The sequence below is a fragment of the Muscardinus avellanarius genome, assembly GCF_963383645.1.
Source record: "Muscardinus avellanarius genome assembly, chromosome: 2".
NCBI lineage: Eukaryota > Metazoa > Chordata > Mammalia > Rodentia > Gliridae > Muscardinus > Muscardinus avellanarius.
Window position 1 is genome coordinate 201,780,955 of NC_137787.1, and position 17,591 is coordinate 201,798,545.

General features: G+C 52.6%; 1 protein-coding gene across 1 annotated transcript in view; it reads right to left on the reverse strand.

Moving 5' to 3' along the window:
- Positions 1-17,591, reverse strand: part of TUBGCP3 (tubulin gamma complex component 3) — a gene marked incomplete at both ends in the record, with an annotated part of 66,530 nt that overhangs the window by 9,029 nt on the left and 39,910 nt on the right. The window contains 6 exons of the mRNA XM_080690124.1: positions 1,249-1,380; positions 1,472-1,560; positions 9,758-9,893; positions 13,391-13,459; positions 14,207-14,342; positions 15,656-15,845. Coding sequence (XP_080546250.1) covers positions 1,249-1,380; positions 1,472-1,560; positions 9,758-9,893; positions 13,391-13,459; positions 14,207-14,342; positions 15,656-15,845 — 752 coding nt within the window. The remainder of the gene's footprint in view (positions 1-1,248; positions 1,381-1,471; positions 1,561-9,757; positions 9,894-13,390; positions 13,460-14,206; positions 14,343-15,655; positions 15,846-17,591) is intronic.

Sequence of the window (17,591 nt, forward strand, 5' to 3'; positions counted from 1 at the left end):
CGGCAGTTAGAAGGGGTATCGTGTGGGCGTGAGCCTTAGTAGCTCCGTTTTCTGAAAAGGAGCAAAATCTAGCGGTTATAAATACCTCTGTAAAACATACATGCACACGTGCACATCCACAAAATACAACTTTTAACTGCTTTAAGAAGTAGCGGCTAACACCTATGTGCCAGTCACTATGGTGAGAGTCTGTGTGAATCACGTAATTTAATTCTCTCAAATCTACTGAAGAGACACTAGCGTCATGCCATTTAAAACACTAGATCAGGCCGGGTGTGGTGGCACACACTCGTCATCCCCGCACTTGAGAGGAGGAGACAGGAGGATCGTGCAGGTTTGAAGCCAGCCACGCTGGCTTAGGAGACCCTGTTTCCAAATAAAAAGTATAAAATTGGTCTGGGAGTGTAGCCCGGAGGTAGAAGGGCTTCCAGGAACCCCAGTACACCAAAAAAAAAAAAAAAAAAAAAAAAAAACCACTAGATCGGAAGCCATGAAGTGGGACTCAGCTCGGTCTGTCACCTCAGGACGACCTAACATGGTGACGTCGCCCGTGGGCACCCCACTCTGCCACCATCAACTTACAACCAGCTGTATGCCTAGCCAAGTAGACAGGTTTAGTCCCTGTAACAGAAGTAAAAGGCCTACAAGCCTTCAGATATATACTCCTCCCTATATTACTAACTACACTCAAAGTACTGAAAGCTATTCTGCTGGTTATTCCAACATTTATAAAACCATTAACATGTCCTCTTTAGAAGCATCTTTGATCTCAATTTTTGCACACATAGGACCAATAATGCTTTAATGATGAAATTAGGCATTATCAAAACCCTATTTTCTTGGCCCTGTTTGCTAATCTAGATAGGCTGGAGTTAGACGACACGGAAGCCCTGAAGCCAGATGCCTTCCGGGAGAGGGCGCGAGGCGACGCTAGCGTGTGGGTGGCGAGTACAACCCACGAGGCTGTGCCCTTTATCTTCCCACAGCTCAGAACACCGTCCACAACTGCTCTTTCTCGCTAGCGCTCCTCGAGGCCTTGGCTCCTTCCTGCCGCCTCCGCACCATTTCAGGAACATCAGCGCATGCTCTTGTCTGACCCACTTTTGTTCCAATTCTGTTCAGAAATGGCAAGCCTCAAACATCAATCTCCGATAAACGTATCTAAAGGCCAACAGCAGAGCCGCACGTTCTAAGACCGCAGGGAAGACAGCCGTGGCTGTGGCTCCTGGTCCTGGGCGCCCGCCTTACCCTGGAGTCACCGTCCAGCAGGCAGCGGGAGGTGATGGTGTCCAGGAACGTCTCGTGGGCCCCAATGATGTGGTCCAGGTCCTGGGCCTGCTGGACCCTGTTCCAAAGCTCATCCCAAGAGCACTCGAGCACCTGGAAGGGAGAGTCGGAGACCTGCAGACAACGTCCTTCACGCAGCGTCTCCCTGTTACCGACTCGGTCGCAGCTGGACGGGAGCAGGTACCTCAAAGGTGATGTAGTACTGCATCTGGTGGATGAAGTGCACCATCTCCGAGGCCAGGACGTGACACTGGTGCAGCACCCCAGAGAACTCTGCAAGACAAGCACGCAGCGTCAGCAGCCGGCCCAGGTCACGGCGCCCTCGCCACCTGCTGCCGCCACCTCCCCGAGATGCGCGGCTTGATTGCGGCCTTGGGGAGGAAAGCACCCCTCCACTATCGGTTTCCGTGCTATTCTGCTTCCTAATGGAGTGGTCATGCTTCCTTTACCAAATACAAGGAACTAAGAAGAAATGGCGTGAAACACACAGTCTATTAACAGTCAAATAATAAAGCTTTATTAAAACCGCAGCACCATGAATAAATACCAGCACTACTTTATGGCTTCCTTACAATCAGTCTGCCTACTGAGCATCAAACACTTACTGTTCCCTAGCTACTTTGAGATGAGAAGGGCACTTCCGTAAGGACTGAGGAAGATGGGCCCATGAGGGCAACAAGATGAGCCCAGAATCCGTTCTCCATGAGGCTGAACGCCGTGACAGCCGTCACAGGTGGCGAAGTCACCACGGACCACAGCCCTCCGCTCCCACCTTTAACTTCCTGCTCGGAGGCAGACCAGATCACTGTTAGCTGTGGACACCACCATGTCATCCAGGAGGGGCCGTGGGAGCAAGGCCTGCAGCAGGTGGCCACGCTGGCCGGACCGGACACGTTTCTGTTCCCTTCCAAGTACCTCATCCTGCTGCCTTAGTGCCCAGGCACCCATTAGGCAGGCAGTTCTTCAGGAAAACCACCCCTGCCCTTCGTAAGAAAAATGCAGGAGGGACCACATGTGAGGTGAACTTTGTCCACAAATCCCCACACGCATGCCTCTCAAACCACTCTCCACCACTTGAGCTGTCACGGCGGGCCCTAGTCCACTTGCGGCCCTCGGGAGAAGAGACAGACACAGAGAGACGCACACACGATGGCGGAGTGGGGCGGTGGTCCAGAGGCCTGATCACCCCTCACCTTAGAGCCTCAGCTCCAGCTCCAGCTCCAGCACTGTGACGTGCTCACCTGCTGTTGCCTGTGTAACCCACGGTCACTAGCACACGTGACCAGCCGTGTGGGAGTGACCCCCAAATAAAGCAAGCCGCTTCAGAGAGGACCACACCTTCTGCAAGCTCTGGACTGCGAGGTGCCGTGGGGACTGAGCCATCCTGGCTCAGCACAGACGATTTGGTAGTAGAGAGGAGAGAAGTGACCCCTAGTTTTGTAAGAATTTAAACTCTTGGCTAGGTATGGTGGCACATGCTTGTAATCTCAGTAATTGGGAGGCTAAGACAGGAGGCTGGAAGGTTCGCAGCCAGCCTTGGCTACTTAGTGAGGCCCTCTGATTTCACTCCTAGTACTACCAGCAACTCAGTGAGACCCTGTTTTACTACTCATTACTTGGAAGGCTGAGACAGGAGGATCACAGGTTCGCAGCCAGCCTCAGAACTTAGGCCCTCAACCACTTAATGAGACCCCGTTTCAAAAAAAAAAAAAAACATAAAATAGGGCTGGGAGTACAGCTCTGAGGTACAATGCCACTGGGTTCATCCAAACTTCAATGATAACAAGCATAGACCAGCGTACGTACGTACGTGGCGTGCAGGCACACAGTTCACTTACGACACCACAGTCTGCTCCTGATGCGGTGACAGCTGGAGATGCGGCCACACGCTTGGAGATTGGTGAGGAGTGGTGCTCCCCAGCTCTGGGGGCCGGCCTCAGGGAGCCGGGTTCCACAGCACAGAGCGGGCAGGTGGCCCGACGAGGTGCAGGGACATGGCAACACACACGCTTCTTGTGAGGAAAGGAAAAAAGGCCCGAAGCTACGAGACACACTTGATGTAACCGAAGACACGCAAAGCAAGCCCCAAAGACAAGAGGCATCTCCCTCAGAGAGGAGCGGCGAAGCTCAGCCACCACACACACGCAGGACGCCCGACGATCTTTAAAGAGGACACTGGCATGCTGTCCTGGGACCACGGCAGGGAGGAGGGGACCAAAGGGTTTCCTCTGTGTGCGCAGCTGGCCCAGAGCAGCTGGCGAGGAGAGCTGCTTCACGGCTGCAGCACATCCCTCACCAGCCTCTGCGACCCATTTCTTTTTGTCGTGCTGGTGGTGCTGCTGGGGATGGAACCCAGGGGCATTCTACCTCCAAGCTGTACCCCCAGCCCAACTTTTTATTCTTCATTTTTGAACAGGGCCTCACTAAGTCCCCGAGGCTGACCATGAACCCAGATCCTCCGGTCTCAGGCTCCCAAGTACTGGGATTACAAACGTGCACCACCACACCCGGCTTGTGACTCATTTCTAAGAAACACATCCAAGACGTGCACAGATTACGTTCCATGGAGGACTCAAGGATTCCTCGATGCTCCCGGCTCAGCCCACAGATGGCTCAACACTGGCTCTGTGTCCAGAGCGGGAGGCGCCGTCTAGCCCGGACGACTGCTGCCCGGGAGCGCACCACCCACATCTCACCACACTTGTTCCGCAGCCCCAGGCGGAGCACGCACTCCCACGCCACAGGTCTGCTGCGGGTGGAGGAAGACCCACACCGAGGGGTGGGCAACGCGCCCCGCTCGGGGGAGGCCTGAACACGCCTGCTCACCTCACACTTGGGCCTATCCCACCAGGCCCGGGAGGAGCACCGCTGTGGGAGGCGCCACAGTGCTAGCTGCCTCAGCCCCAGCGCCTCGGGAGGACGTGGCCCCGAGCCGAAGAGAGGACTGCCTCCCTCAGCGCCACTCGCCTACGGTGGGCGCCGCAGCGGCGTCTTCCCCACAGAGCCCTCGTGCGTGCTAGACACCCTGAGCAGGGACAGTCTGGAGTGCTCTGAGCGACCACCGGGCCTGGCGGCTTCTCACACGGCTCCACTGCTGCTGCCTCCACTCAGCTGACTTCGCCGAGCCTCCCTCTGCCTCCATGCTAGCACGGAGAGCGCCCTCACGGCCTCGCCAGCCTCGGGCCAGCTGTGCGGCTCACACTGGCCTCTCCAACACCTCCAGCAGGGAAAGCGCCCCGGAACAGACAGCGCTCGCACCTCCGCTCCTCACGCAAACGCTAAGCGGTGACTTGCCACTGCTGCTCAGGACCCTGTTTTCTACATAGCATACACATTTTTTTGTGTGGTCTTCTAGTTCCAAGTTAATTTTCCACACGTAACAGAAGAGGCACAATTCCAGGAAAATCCATTTGTATTGTTCTTTTACATCTGAGTTTCTGGAATCTTCTCCAGATTTTTCTCATAAAGTCAAACCCACGGCTATTTCCTTGGCGCGTTTACAAGCCTCCTTAGAGTCATCTGCAGTTCTTTGCTGCCCTCTAAAGGCTGCTGGGAGAACTTCAGGTGGTCCAGGCACCTCAGCCAGCAGCAGCACTGCCCAGGAGATGCCCTACATCCACACTCAGTGCTACCAGGAATCCTGGGAGAATTCTAAAGGAAGGCCCTTAGGCAGTCTCTCGTGGGTTTCAAAGTCCCTCCCCGGCGCTACGGCATTTCAAATGACTTGACCCAAGTGCGAGTGACCTGTCCCCTCCAAGCCAGGGATTCGCACAGGCTTCAAGAAGCAGGGTCCTCCGAGCGTCCGGTTTCAGTCTCTGATCACCTCCATGGCTCTGCTCCCACCCCACATGGTGCCCGTTTCCTGCACCACAGGCAAGAGCCAGAGAGAGGACTGTCCACTCACAGTGCCCTTGCACCAAGCCGGTTTTGTGCAGCTGGAATCCTGGCAACCCTCAGCAGCAACTGCTATCATCATCCCCCTGCCCCTGCCCCAGGTGGGGAAACCGAGGCAGGTTACAAGCCAGCTGACCACACAGCCAAGGCGGCCAGAAAGCCCCAGCCTCTGGGTTGTACCTAAGCTTGAGTCAGGCAAAGGGGCCTTTTCATTTCTGTAAAATTATTGAGGATCCATCCAGACATAAAGACTTTTTTCTTTCTTGGTGGTACTGAGGGTGGAACCCAGGGGCTTTTCTACCTCTGGGCTATACTCCCAGACGTTTTTTTTTATACTTTATTTGGAAACAGCCTCACTAAGTAGCTGAGGCTGTGTGTCCTATCGTCTCAGCCCCTCAAGTGCAGGGATTACAAGCATGTGCCACCACACCCGGCGCACAAAGACACTTTAAAGAGAAAAACGTCCTTCAAGGCACTATCGCACCAAGTGCGCAAGGCGCGCCTGTGAAGGTCAGCATCACTGGCTGTGCCAGCAGGAAGGAAAGCGGCAAACACAGCACCCCCTCGGCGGTTCCCTCCAAGACGGCTCACAGGTGAGCCCCATCCTGTCCCTACTGTGCGCACACCTCTGCCAACGCAGTGGGCTTTCACCTCGGTACAGACCCCCCTGCACACCCTGCCAAAGGCAAGCAGGCACGCCTGTGGCCAGTGTCAACTGCAGCCCGGACGACACACACAGCCGCTGGGGGGCAGAGAACGGCGTGGCCCAGCCCACGCGCCACCTTGCCGCCGTCGCAGCGACAGCTCGGACACGCTCTGGGAGCTGGGCATGAAACAGTGCCTGTCTTAAGCATGACGAGACATGGGTAACAGGAGAGCCAACCAGGTACCCCTTGGCTCGTCATGATTTCCAGGACCACCTGGGTCAGCCCGACTGTGGTAGTGGACACCACTGCCTGTGCTGCCTTTGTTGCTGGGCTCAGCTCAGGCACAGGGGCAAGGCGCAGAGGCACAGCAAGCCAGGAAGGGGCACTGTGTCCTGTACCACAAAGACTGGGAAACCAGCATGCTCAGCAGAGCTTGTGCCAGATGGAGCGGGTCCTTCCACCAGCTGAATTCACACTTGAGGCGCACACTGTGTGCAGGCCTGCGGTCACGGGCAACTCTGGGATGCCACAGCTCAGGGGACGGGGCAGGGCACACACGCCAGGCCCAGCCTGAGTCCTCCCAACAATCCGGCCAGCACCCCACTTCCAGATTCGACCTGACCGCCGGCCAGGCCCCGCGCCCCATTCCTATTTGGGTTCTTTGCTCATTCTAAGATCCCTGTCTTTATGCAACATACCTGAGATCAAACACAGCAGAGACGTTTATTAAAACGTCCCAGGCCAGTAAGTTCCCACAGAGGTGCAACTGTAAGTGTGACCCCACCACGCCTTGTCGGGGAGAGCCGCCTGCCTGCCTGGTCCCTCAGATGAACCCAGAGGGGCCCCCGATAGACAGACAGACGCGGGCCTCGGCAGGCAGGCGGCCACATCCCACAGCACTGGGGGCACCGTCTCATCCAGCAGGGTGTGAAGGGATAGAGAAAAACCAGTGCCTTTTATTATCATTTAGTCAAGGGATAATTTGGTGCTTAGTGTACAAACTAATTTTAAACATAATTATTATTTACACTTCTTTTTAAGCTAGTAGAGTTCCATTATCTTAAAGTCAAGACGTAAACACTAAACCGCCACTAACCACTGTTCCCTATCACCAGCCACTTCGGGGAATCAACACGCGTATGATCCTCTAAAATCTCAGTATCTAAACATTGTTCCTCCTTTCGACAAACAAGGAGAATGAAAGGAAATGCATTTTCTGGTCCAACTGCGAGGCCCCCACTGCACACGATTCATCCCTGTGCTTCCTGAAGGGTGAAGGCGCTCTCCATCCTCAACACCAGGCCAATCCTGCTTCTACAGGATGGAAAGGCTATCATTTCATCACTTTAATGCGCTCTTTCAAAGGGGGGGGGGCTCAGTTTGCTCCTTCCCACCACAGAGGCTGGGAAAGAACAAAGTTCACTTATCTACACGTCTCTCATCTTGTGAAACACCATCTGAAATGTGAATTTAGCTGCCACGAGTAGCAATACCGTTTGGGTTACCAAATCTAGTAAGTCATTTTAGTATCAACCGCGTGTTTTATATAGCCGGATGGCAAGTATATAAAACAACCTGCCTCGCCCAAGATGGCAAAGGGAAATGATCCTATGCTGGAATGTACGGTCCTCCTGGAGGAGCATCAAGCAGGAGCCCCCGCAGAGCAGACGGCTGGCTCCTAACGGCCCACTCCGCACAGGGAGCAAGAGGTCAGTCTGATGACGACTGCAGGTGCCCTCTGCAGCGCCGGCGCTCCACCTGGGGCCATGCGCCCTCCTCCCACTGCACAGGAGAGGGCTCCACAGGCTGCTCACAGGAGAACTCGATGGGCCCATCTGGGCAAGGGTCTTTCATCGGTAGAGTATCTTGAAATCTTCTGTATTAACAAAACTACCTAGCTGGTTAATTCTGTTTGTGAAGCTGTTGGCCATAGCAACTTCTGTGAACTAGCATTACAATACGATGCCCCTCCCCACAAAGACAGGCAACAAAACAACATTCTGGAAAAAGAATACAAATGGCAAAAAGAAAGAAAGAACCTGTTCATCCTTATCAGCAATTTTAAAAGCATAAAACAATTCAAATGAATTCTACTTTCACTTTTTGAATGCACAATTTGCTTGGCTGTAATATCCAATATTAGCAAAAATAGCGATGCTTACGACTCCCACTGAAGAGCTGAGCTCGGGAGGATGTGAATTAAATTGGTACAGATTTCTGCCAAGTGCCAGGCAGCAATGAGCACAACAGCTAAGACACAGGAACTAAGTGTCAGCAGAGTGAAGCTAATGTCACACCTGTCCAACAGCAATCCCACTTCTACTCACCTGTTCTAAAAAAATACTCAGAGGCACGTAAGACAAGCTTACACAGCAGGCACGGCACACTGACACTAGTGAAAAGCCGAAGGGGACCACGTGTCCAGGCAGACAAGTGATCAGATGATGCTGCACCAAGGACGCAGCACGACGCGACGCCAAGTTCTGGAGAAGTCTCAATGGCCAAGGGGAAGGACTAGTGAGAGAAGCACAGTAAGACCCAGGTGCACAAAGGCACTGTCTTGCCAGATGAAGAAACGCTCATTTTCCTGCTCAGAGAGAACTAATAAAAGACTTCTAGTTGGGATCTCTAAACACCACACCCGTGTCGATTACTCAGTGCAGTAAGAGGAGGAGAAGTTCACGCAGATACTGCCAAGCTGATATTCAAATCAGAAAGCCTGTCCCAGCCAGGCATCCCAGGGGTGCTGGAGCTGGACTTCCAGAGCTGCAGTGGCCAGGTGCTTAAGGACTCGGTCCCCCATGGCACTGACTGAAGAGAAGGCAGAGTAGGCAAGGAGAGCCGCGGCTCAGCACTGCCTCCTCAGGACATGCCCAGTGACCCCGGAGAGGCCCCAGGGAAGGCTGCAGGGGCGGGCATGAGGATGGTCACGCCCTGCCGGGGCAGCAACGTGCTGAATCGGCCCACCTCTATGAGCAGTGGACAATGAAGGTGCTATCCACTCATGGCCATCCCTGAAGATGCATGAGAAGCTTTGTCTTCGCTCCCTTCCCAGAGTTCGGAGGCCACCTACCCCAAGCACTTCACGGTGGGTCCCACAGTGCCCCAGGGGGATGCCCACTCTCTGCCCACGCCAGCGCCTGCGGCCCAGGGGTGCCGCTGCTCATGACTGAGCAGAGATCACGAACACCTCTCTCCAAACAACTGCTCCTTTTCTGTTTTCAATAATTACGTTGTGCTGGCCACCGGCATTTCCAGTTCAGTTCTTCTTTATAAATATATACTTAATGAAATACTTTCTCAGGCTTTGACCAAAATCAATTTCAATATAAAGATTTCAAAATTATTCACAAGTGAAGCCATTCAATATTTGCAGCATTAAAGTGATCTCGACTCTCTAACACCTGGAAGGTTTTACTAGAGCTTAAAATTGTAAAGTAATACAAAACATTTTCACATACTCCTCTAAAGACAAAATAAAGTATTAGAGAAATTCCCAGGGAGGTGCAGGGACAGGAGGGGGCAGGTCTGAAGCCAGCCTCAGTAAATTAGCTGTTACTCTGTTTCAAAATGAAACATCCAAAGGCCCAGGGCACAGATCAGAGGTAGAATAGAGTGTCCCTGAGCTCAACCCCAGTACCCAAGGGAGAGAGAAGTGGCATCCAGGATGTAACTGCGACAGAACTTTACTAAGACACACGGTGAATTTTAAATGAGCCAGTGACTTATTAAATGGCTGGCTTTCCTTAATAAAACTAGAGAAGTCACACGAATAGCACTGAAAAACCAATGGGGTTTTCAAAGAAACTTCAGTTTGAACAAAATGCAGCCTGACTCAATTTCCTTCTCTGCCCGGGGCCACGACAAGCGCTGCCACCAGAAGTCTTCCTGCACCCAAACACGAACCCAGGAGCGAGCCGTGGGCCCACCTGGCATGTTCCGCAGGAGCTTGGCGTTGCACATGTGCCCCTTCCGTATGTCGGTGAGGATGTACTCCATGCGCTTGGCCCTCCACAGGAAGTTGAACACTCGTAGGTAGTGGCTCATGCACTCTCGCGTGAACACCTGGGAAGGACAGGAAGACACGTGCGTGAAGCCTATGCAAAGCGTCCCCACCCAGGACCGGCCTCCAAACACAGCCAGCTTCAGGAGAGCCCCAGTGGAAGGCAGGGCTCAAACAGCATGACAACCAAGCCACCACCACACTAAGTGCTTACTCCCCAGGCAGGCTGGCGCCAACGGAACCCAACTACTTCTATACCACGCTTGCCCCTGGCCCAAGAAGACAGGCTTCAGTGCTATGGCGAGAGAATGCCGCGAGGACTTGAAGGCCAGGCCGAGGACTGGATGTGGCTCCGACTCCGCCTCGGGCCTTCCTGGGGGCCAGGCGAGCCCAGGGCGGGGAAGGCCTGGGAGGACCTCCTCAGTCGGGGCTCCAGGTCACCTTCTCCCGTTCACCCACTGCTCTGGGGTCTCTGCGAGCTGCCTGCAGCGGCTTCCCAAGGCCTGTCTTCCCTGCCACCCCCTCATGGCAGCCAGGTTTTGCAAATAAAAACACAGGATGCCCAGTTGAATTTACACACCAGGTAAACCACACAAAATATTTTAGTTTAAGAGTGTGCTACGTGGCTGGTTTTCTGCAAACTGCAGGCAAACACATTTCTAACATAAACATGAGCGTGGCGGGGCAGGGGCCAGGTCCACCCCCCTAGATGACAGGCAGAGAAAGCGCGCCCGCCACCACGTCCCCCTGCGCAGACTCCGGGCCGGCCCCAGGATGAGGCCAGGCTCTGCTCAGAGAGCTCGCGGGTCCCGGCAGCAGCACGTCCACCCTGTCGTCAGGGCTCCAACTGTGGCGTTCGCAGCCACCTGCTTCCACCCTCCCAGCTGCCCATGCCCTTCCCGTCAAGGCCGTCTGCAGGTCTCCCCGCTCCCCTTCCCAGACACTCAGTCGTGGCTGCCTGGCCCTGAGGTCGGCCTGGAGCTGTACACGGCACTATCTCCTGTTTAGCGCATCTATTCTCACCACGGCCAACTGTCAGCAAGGACTATCTACTCTGTATGCCTGTCTCTGCCAGTACCTGGCGGGCGCTCAGGACCGACAGGCAATCAAACCTAAGCGGGAGTGACTGGAGACTGCTTTGAAGGCACTCCAACTCGAGCACGAGTGCTCCAGAGATCGTCTATTTCACTGCGGCCTACGCTGTGAAGTCTTACAACCACAGGATTAAGGGGAACAAGTTTCGATAATGTTGTAAATAAATTAAAGGATTTCTCACGATACATGCAGTATGTGTATGGCAGAGGACCTTTACCATGCTGATTTTGCCCAAAGAGTTTAAGATTCATTAAAAATAACATGAACTAGAAATATTTTAAATGCTCAATAAAATATATTTGACTAATTATTTTTTAGTAATCTCAGTTTTGAATTTCACAGATTAACTTCCCAAATTAGACCTATCTGAAAATTTCATTGGTATTTTTATCATCACAGAATTAGTATGAAGCTAAAATTGCTGTTATACAAGACATAATTATGATTATTACGCAATACAGGCCCATCATAATTCTGTACAAAAGTGATAATCTCAACTAATGAAAACAAAAAGAAAACAGAGGTAATATGTGAATTTAACAGGGGAAAAGCAGAAATATTATTTCTTCAAAAACCTGACTAAAAAATATTTCAATATAATAATCCTCTAGTAACTTCTGTATACAGCTCCATACAATTTAATCTGATTTAAAAAATGTCTATATCTGCTGGGCGTGGTGGCGCACGCTTGTAATCCCCACGCTTGGGAGGCAGAGACAGGAGAATTGTGCAGGTTCAAAGCCAGCTGTGCTGGCTTAAGAAACCCTGTTTCCAAATAAAATAGTATGTAGGTCTGGGGGTGTAGCCTGGAGGTAGAAGGGTTTCCAGGAACCCCAGTACCACCAAAAAATATATATATATATATATATATATATATATATTTCTATGTCGAATATTCATTTGAATACTTGTAACTGTGCAACACAGCTCCAGTTACAGCAATTAGGCTAAAAAATATACTAACTGCGAGACAGCAGCTGACTGTAAAGAGAGCAGCAGACACCAGACGTGTAGGAAGCATGCCTGCTATGGCCGCGGAGCTGCCAGCGAGCCCAGGCCTTCCATCTTGCCCACCACCAACCCACCAGGCTGCAGACTGAACAACAGACAAGGCCGCACAGAGGAGCCTCAGAAATGAACAGAGATACAGGTATACACCATTTCGCTTCAGTCCTACTAAGCTGGAGCTTTAACGTATCTGAAGTTTTAACAAGACAACACTGCATGAGAACTGTTGAGTGCACTGCACACTCTCGGGAGATGTGCAGCATCACCAAACAGTATGTAACCACACATCTAGACCGCATTCATTGTACCCTCTGGCGAGGTACCTAGCTCTGAGTAATCTGCGCAATTACCTATACTGTGCTATCCGTTTTTACTGGCGTTGGGAATGGAGGCCAGGGCCTCGCGTGTGCTAGGCCAGTGCCCTACCACTTAGGCCCGTCCACCGTGGCATCTTTAATGCTAGGGAATGTACACACACCACAAGAGGAGATACATAAGTCTGTGGTTCAAATGCCTTGTTAAAATATCACATTGTGTTGTAAACTACAACTCCTGAACAATGCTCAGGTGTACGCCAGAGAAGCAGCTATTTGGAACGTGAAAGGGGCACACGTGGAGACGCTGTGCACTGAGCGGCGGCAGCTCCAGCAGGCAGCCATAGGAGGCACGCTGACAGTCAGGCTGGTGCGGCAGGCAGCCTGTGCCGTGGCAGGACAGGAGTAGACGCGAGGGTCCATCCCCGCGAGAACTGCCGACGAGAGGGCCTAGGCCCAAACTACAGCACTTTTCAGAGTATTTTCCCAATAACTGAAAGAACCGCAGTATCCTTTATTCAGTGCATCAGATATAAACATCACTGGAATGAGTCTAAAGAGATACCACGGTCTAAGAGGATTTGCCCCAGCCTGAGAGGGAGAGCACCAGAAAGAGGCGTTTTCAGAGAAGATATGTAAGAAGACGGCTCCTCTGGCCAACCTTTGATCATCTGGTAAGTGTTCCAAGAAAGGGCACTTTACGTATGGTAAAAGCACTGTGAACAATAGTACAGCTATTTTCTCATCAGTTTAAATGAATACTAGATATCAAATTTTATCTAAGTAGTAAAAATACAATTCCCCTAAAATACTCTTTATAGTTCCTTTCAAATTATCCTAAATTAGTTGCTACAGTCTAAGAATAATGGTGCAAAATGAACAATCCATTTACTAAGTACATGCTGAAATCCATGATAGAACAAATGCTACTTCTAAGAATTCTTCAAATAATAGAGCATTTCAGCACTCATTAATAATTATGTAACACACACACATTTCGGCTTGAGTATTCATTCAGTGGCACGTCCTAGACGTCAGGATCCCTTTCATAAGAAGTTCTTGGAGAAACTAGTTTTGAACAACAAAGTGTTTGGCAACCTCAACCACGGTGAATGTTATACAGGTGCACAGAAGGGTCTTACAGTGGCGATCGGTCCATCGACGTGGTAATCCAGGCTGAAGACGTCCCACCCGGTGTCACCTGGAGAGACCTAGGCAGACATGAACGATTGGCAGGCTTGAGTTACCGCTGAAGAACCTGTCCACCCCCAGGGAAGGCGGGACGAGGCCGACTTCAAAGGCTGCCTGAGTGCCTCGCTCTGCGAGAGCTGGGAGCTGCCTTGCTGTCAGCTCTACATCCCCAGCCATTAGACAATGACCAGGCTCACTGAAGTGCTGTACAAATACTCAGGGATGAATGGCATCGCTCTGAATGAATACTGTTGGCATATGTTCAAAACCCATCACCATTTGTATAACAGGAAAAAATCCCTCCTACTAGGCCTCATAAGAGGAAGTCCACATTTTAAGAACTCCTGTGAGTTCAGCTACCAATGTCTCATCACATTTAGTGGCCATGTGCCCGTGCTTATAACCCCTGGTCCCAGGCAGCCACCCCCCACTGGACGCACTGAAAATAGACTCCTGGTGAGTCCCAGGTGCTCCTGTGCACCTGAGGTTGGGTGTGATGCACACACTGTTGTGCTCTGGGCAAGTGTGTCCCTACAGTCTGTCCACCTTGAGCCCCCAGCCTATGAATGCCCCCAACCCAAAGGCAATGCAATTTGAAGGGGAGGTGACTTGCCTCCAAGAACAGAGTGGGATCACAGTTCCCAGGAAGCAGGCTGGGCAATTTCTAGGAGTGACCAGACTAGCTGCGCCCTGGCATTACCAGGACACACCTGGGGATGCCCAGCTCATGGAGGTACACCCGGCAGGCAGGACGGCGGCAGCCCTACCTCCAGCAGCCTCACGTCCAGCCTTCTGAGGATCTCAGGACTGTCAAACTGTGCATTGGTGGCTCTAACGGCGGTTTCCAGAATTCCAGTCAAATTGTGCTGATACAAAGTCGTTGCTGGACGTACAAGTTCTGGTCTTAAAAAGTTTTTTAAAAATTAAAAGAACTGTTACTTGACTTTTTAGTAAACTTTTAAAGTTAAAAAGTAAAAGCTCAAATTATAAAAACTGGAAAGACCAGGCCAGACATGGTAGCAGAGCTTGCCAATCCCAGCACTTGACAGGCAGCGGCAAGAAGACCGCAGCCTGGAGCCCAGCCCAAGCCTGAAGGCACGCACTGACGTGGAGCATGCGGCAGGTCAGCCCCGCGAGACCACCTTCCCTCGGCTGCTCTCACGCTGGACGCCTCCACGGCAAGAACACGGACCCGGGAACCCGAGTGTCTGGGACGGGGGTCAAGGTGCAGCACTACCGGCACACCAACTCCCCAGATCCCAGCCACACTCCAAAGAGGCCACAACCTGCTTCAGAGAGCCTCCAGCAGAGGCTGAGCTCTCTTGGGTTTGAGACTACAGACCCAAGAAAAGACTATGCTTGATTAGTCCGAAGGTTTAAAGGTAACTTATCATTTTATATCATAAAAAGAATGTTTGAGAGGCCGGGCGTGGTGGCGCACGCTTGTAATCCCCGCGCTTGGGAGGCAGAGACAGGAGGATCACGCAGGTTCAAAGCCAGCCGCGCGCGCTGGCTTATGAGACCCTGTTTCCAAAATAAAAATGTAAATATAGGTCTGGGAGTGTAGCCCGGAGGTAGAAGGGCTTCTAGGAACCCCAGTACCACCAAAAAAACAAAAACAAAAAACAAAAACAAAAAAAAAGAATGTTTGATTTTTTAGGTTCCTAAACGGAAAAACTAAGAAGTCTCCATTCTCCAAAAGGCCTAAGCAAAACTCTCTGAGCCCATGGTGTGCCCACACTGGGCACTCACTGGCCGGCACTGGCCGGGAGTCCTGGACTGCACCCCTGTGTCTGGACCTCTCAGGGACAGGGAAATCCGTCTCTAAGGAAGGACAGGAGGGCTGGCGCGGGGCTGTGGAAGAACGGGAGAGTGCCAGGCCTCAGCGAGGGTGGGCGCTGCGTGCCCACCAAGACGCTGACTAGGACGACTCTATGGGCTTTGCTGACGTCACAGGGAGCCCAAGCCAAGGGCTGCATCCGCACCCTTCGGGGCCATCACACCTGCACAGTGCAATAAGGCCTCGGTTCTTTGTAGGGGAAGCGCAGCACCGCCCAATGGTCAGCGAGGGAAGGCCTGACCATGCAAACCCCCCCGGCCCCCGGCCCGTGGCATCGTTTAGACATGTGCCCACGCATTCTCCTAAACCAGAAGGTAATACCCTTTTCATACTAAAGGTACCGATACTTATAAATTCAAACACCCTGCGTTCTTACTTTAGCAAATCCATTAAGTGCCTTATGAAGTCTCCTTGACCGAGAAGCAGGTAGCGCCTCATTGCATGCATGTGCTCCAGCAAGCTGTACTTTTTATTGAGAACGTCCAACAGATACTTGCTGGTCTCAAAATAAGCAGCGTCAATTTTCCCTTGAAATGCATTTTCTAAATCCGTGAATAAATCCGCAGCTGTAAAGAACAAAAGGGAAAAGGCACATCCATACATAATGTGTATTTTAACAAAGGAACAGTAAAGGCACACATGCACAGGAGGGGCGCCAGCATCGCCGGCCCCACCATCACAGCAGCTGCGTCAGCGAAGGCAAGCCAGGCCCCAGAGGAGCTGGAGGCGCTGAGGACGCTGGATCGCCGGCCGACACGGCCAGCGGTGTGCAGGAGAGGCACACAGAGCACTGCTCCCGACTCCAGGCCGCGTCCAGGCTGCAACTCACGTCAAGTCTCACCGGGCTCTATGGCCCCAGTCACCACCCCGTGACTCAGTCACCACTCAGTGTGCAAGAGCCTCCAGCTGCGTGGCTGGGCGAGAGCTACACGCCCTGCTGCCACGCACACCTCCACGGTGGGCTCCAGGGAAATCGCGGGGACTCCAGGGACACCCAGACTGCCGCGTGCAGAAGCCGAAGGGTGAGCAGGCACAGAAGAAAAGAAGTGCTTCCGAAGCTTTCTACTGAAAAGAACAATGTGCAAACCAGACATAATAGAGCCTTTATGATGCTAATCTACATCTGCGTGGCTCAGATCCGTTTATCAGACATATCTGAACATTCAATTTCACTTAAAAACCACAGTAACACTTGGGCTAGAAAGTAATCCCAACGCTGAAGAACAATCTAGGATTGAGAAAAGCTAGAAGACGTGTGTTCAAGGTTAAGCAGGAATGCGAGGGGCAGTGCCTCGCAGTCCCAGTTTAGGTCTCCACTATTCAAGTGAACCCACTTCACAGTGCTGGAGACCTGAGGAAGGCACCTCTGTCCTGCAGGAGGTGAGCCGCGATGACAGGCTGGCCTCAGCACTGCTCTCGTGCCAGCTCCACACCACAGCGTGGGAGGGCCCCTGAAGGCACCCGCCAGAGCTCGCTCCCGTGGTCCTCTTCCAAGGGGGACTACGCTTCTCTGGATCTATGCAGTTTTTAAATTATTGGTATTTTCCCCAGGAATGCTTTTACCATACCCCTGAATCACTAAAATTTTTCATTCCGATAAAAACGGTTAAGTAATAACCAATTCCACCAGAAGTTAGGATCTTTTCTCCCGGCTTAAACGGAACTGAGCCGCTTTAGCTCCCGTTCTTACTCTCACTTGCACTGCACATCCTCACACGCTCTTATGGGCGAGCGCAGACTTGACGCTGCCACTGTTCTGCACTGCCAGCACTCTCCTGCGTCCCCCCCTTTCAGTATCTACAGCCGTAAGCAGCACAAGCCTGGGTTTCCAGATACTGGCCACAGCCGAGAGGCTGGAGGGGCAGCAGGAGTCCCTGGCACCGAGGAGAGGCAGCGCAGGACTGGCCGAGGGCACGGCTGCGGCGGCCCCGCAGCGGCAGCGACAGCACTGTGGCAGAGCAGAGGCAGACGTAGGAGTAATTCAATGGCAGGGGCGGCCCACGGCCCAGCCTCTCCTGCAGGCCGTCCTCTCTAGGCACACTCCAGCAGGAACGCTCTCTGGGCCACTCCTCTAAGTCCTACGCCAGCATTTGTCCACATCTGCCCTCACACACCTCTCCACTCCGGGAGCTGACGGGCACATCCTGGGTGAAGCTCTCCAGGACCACCAGGACCACCTCCTCACGGCGCCCAGCCTCCCGGGCAGGTGCCCCCAGTCTCCACACAGCCCAACCTTTAGACAGTGCTTTGGCTCGCCATTTCCAGTACAATATCTTATGCAAAGTAAATCTTTTGAATGAATCAGAAAAGCA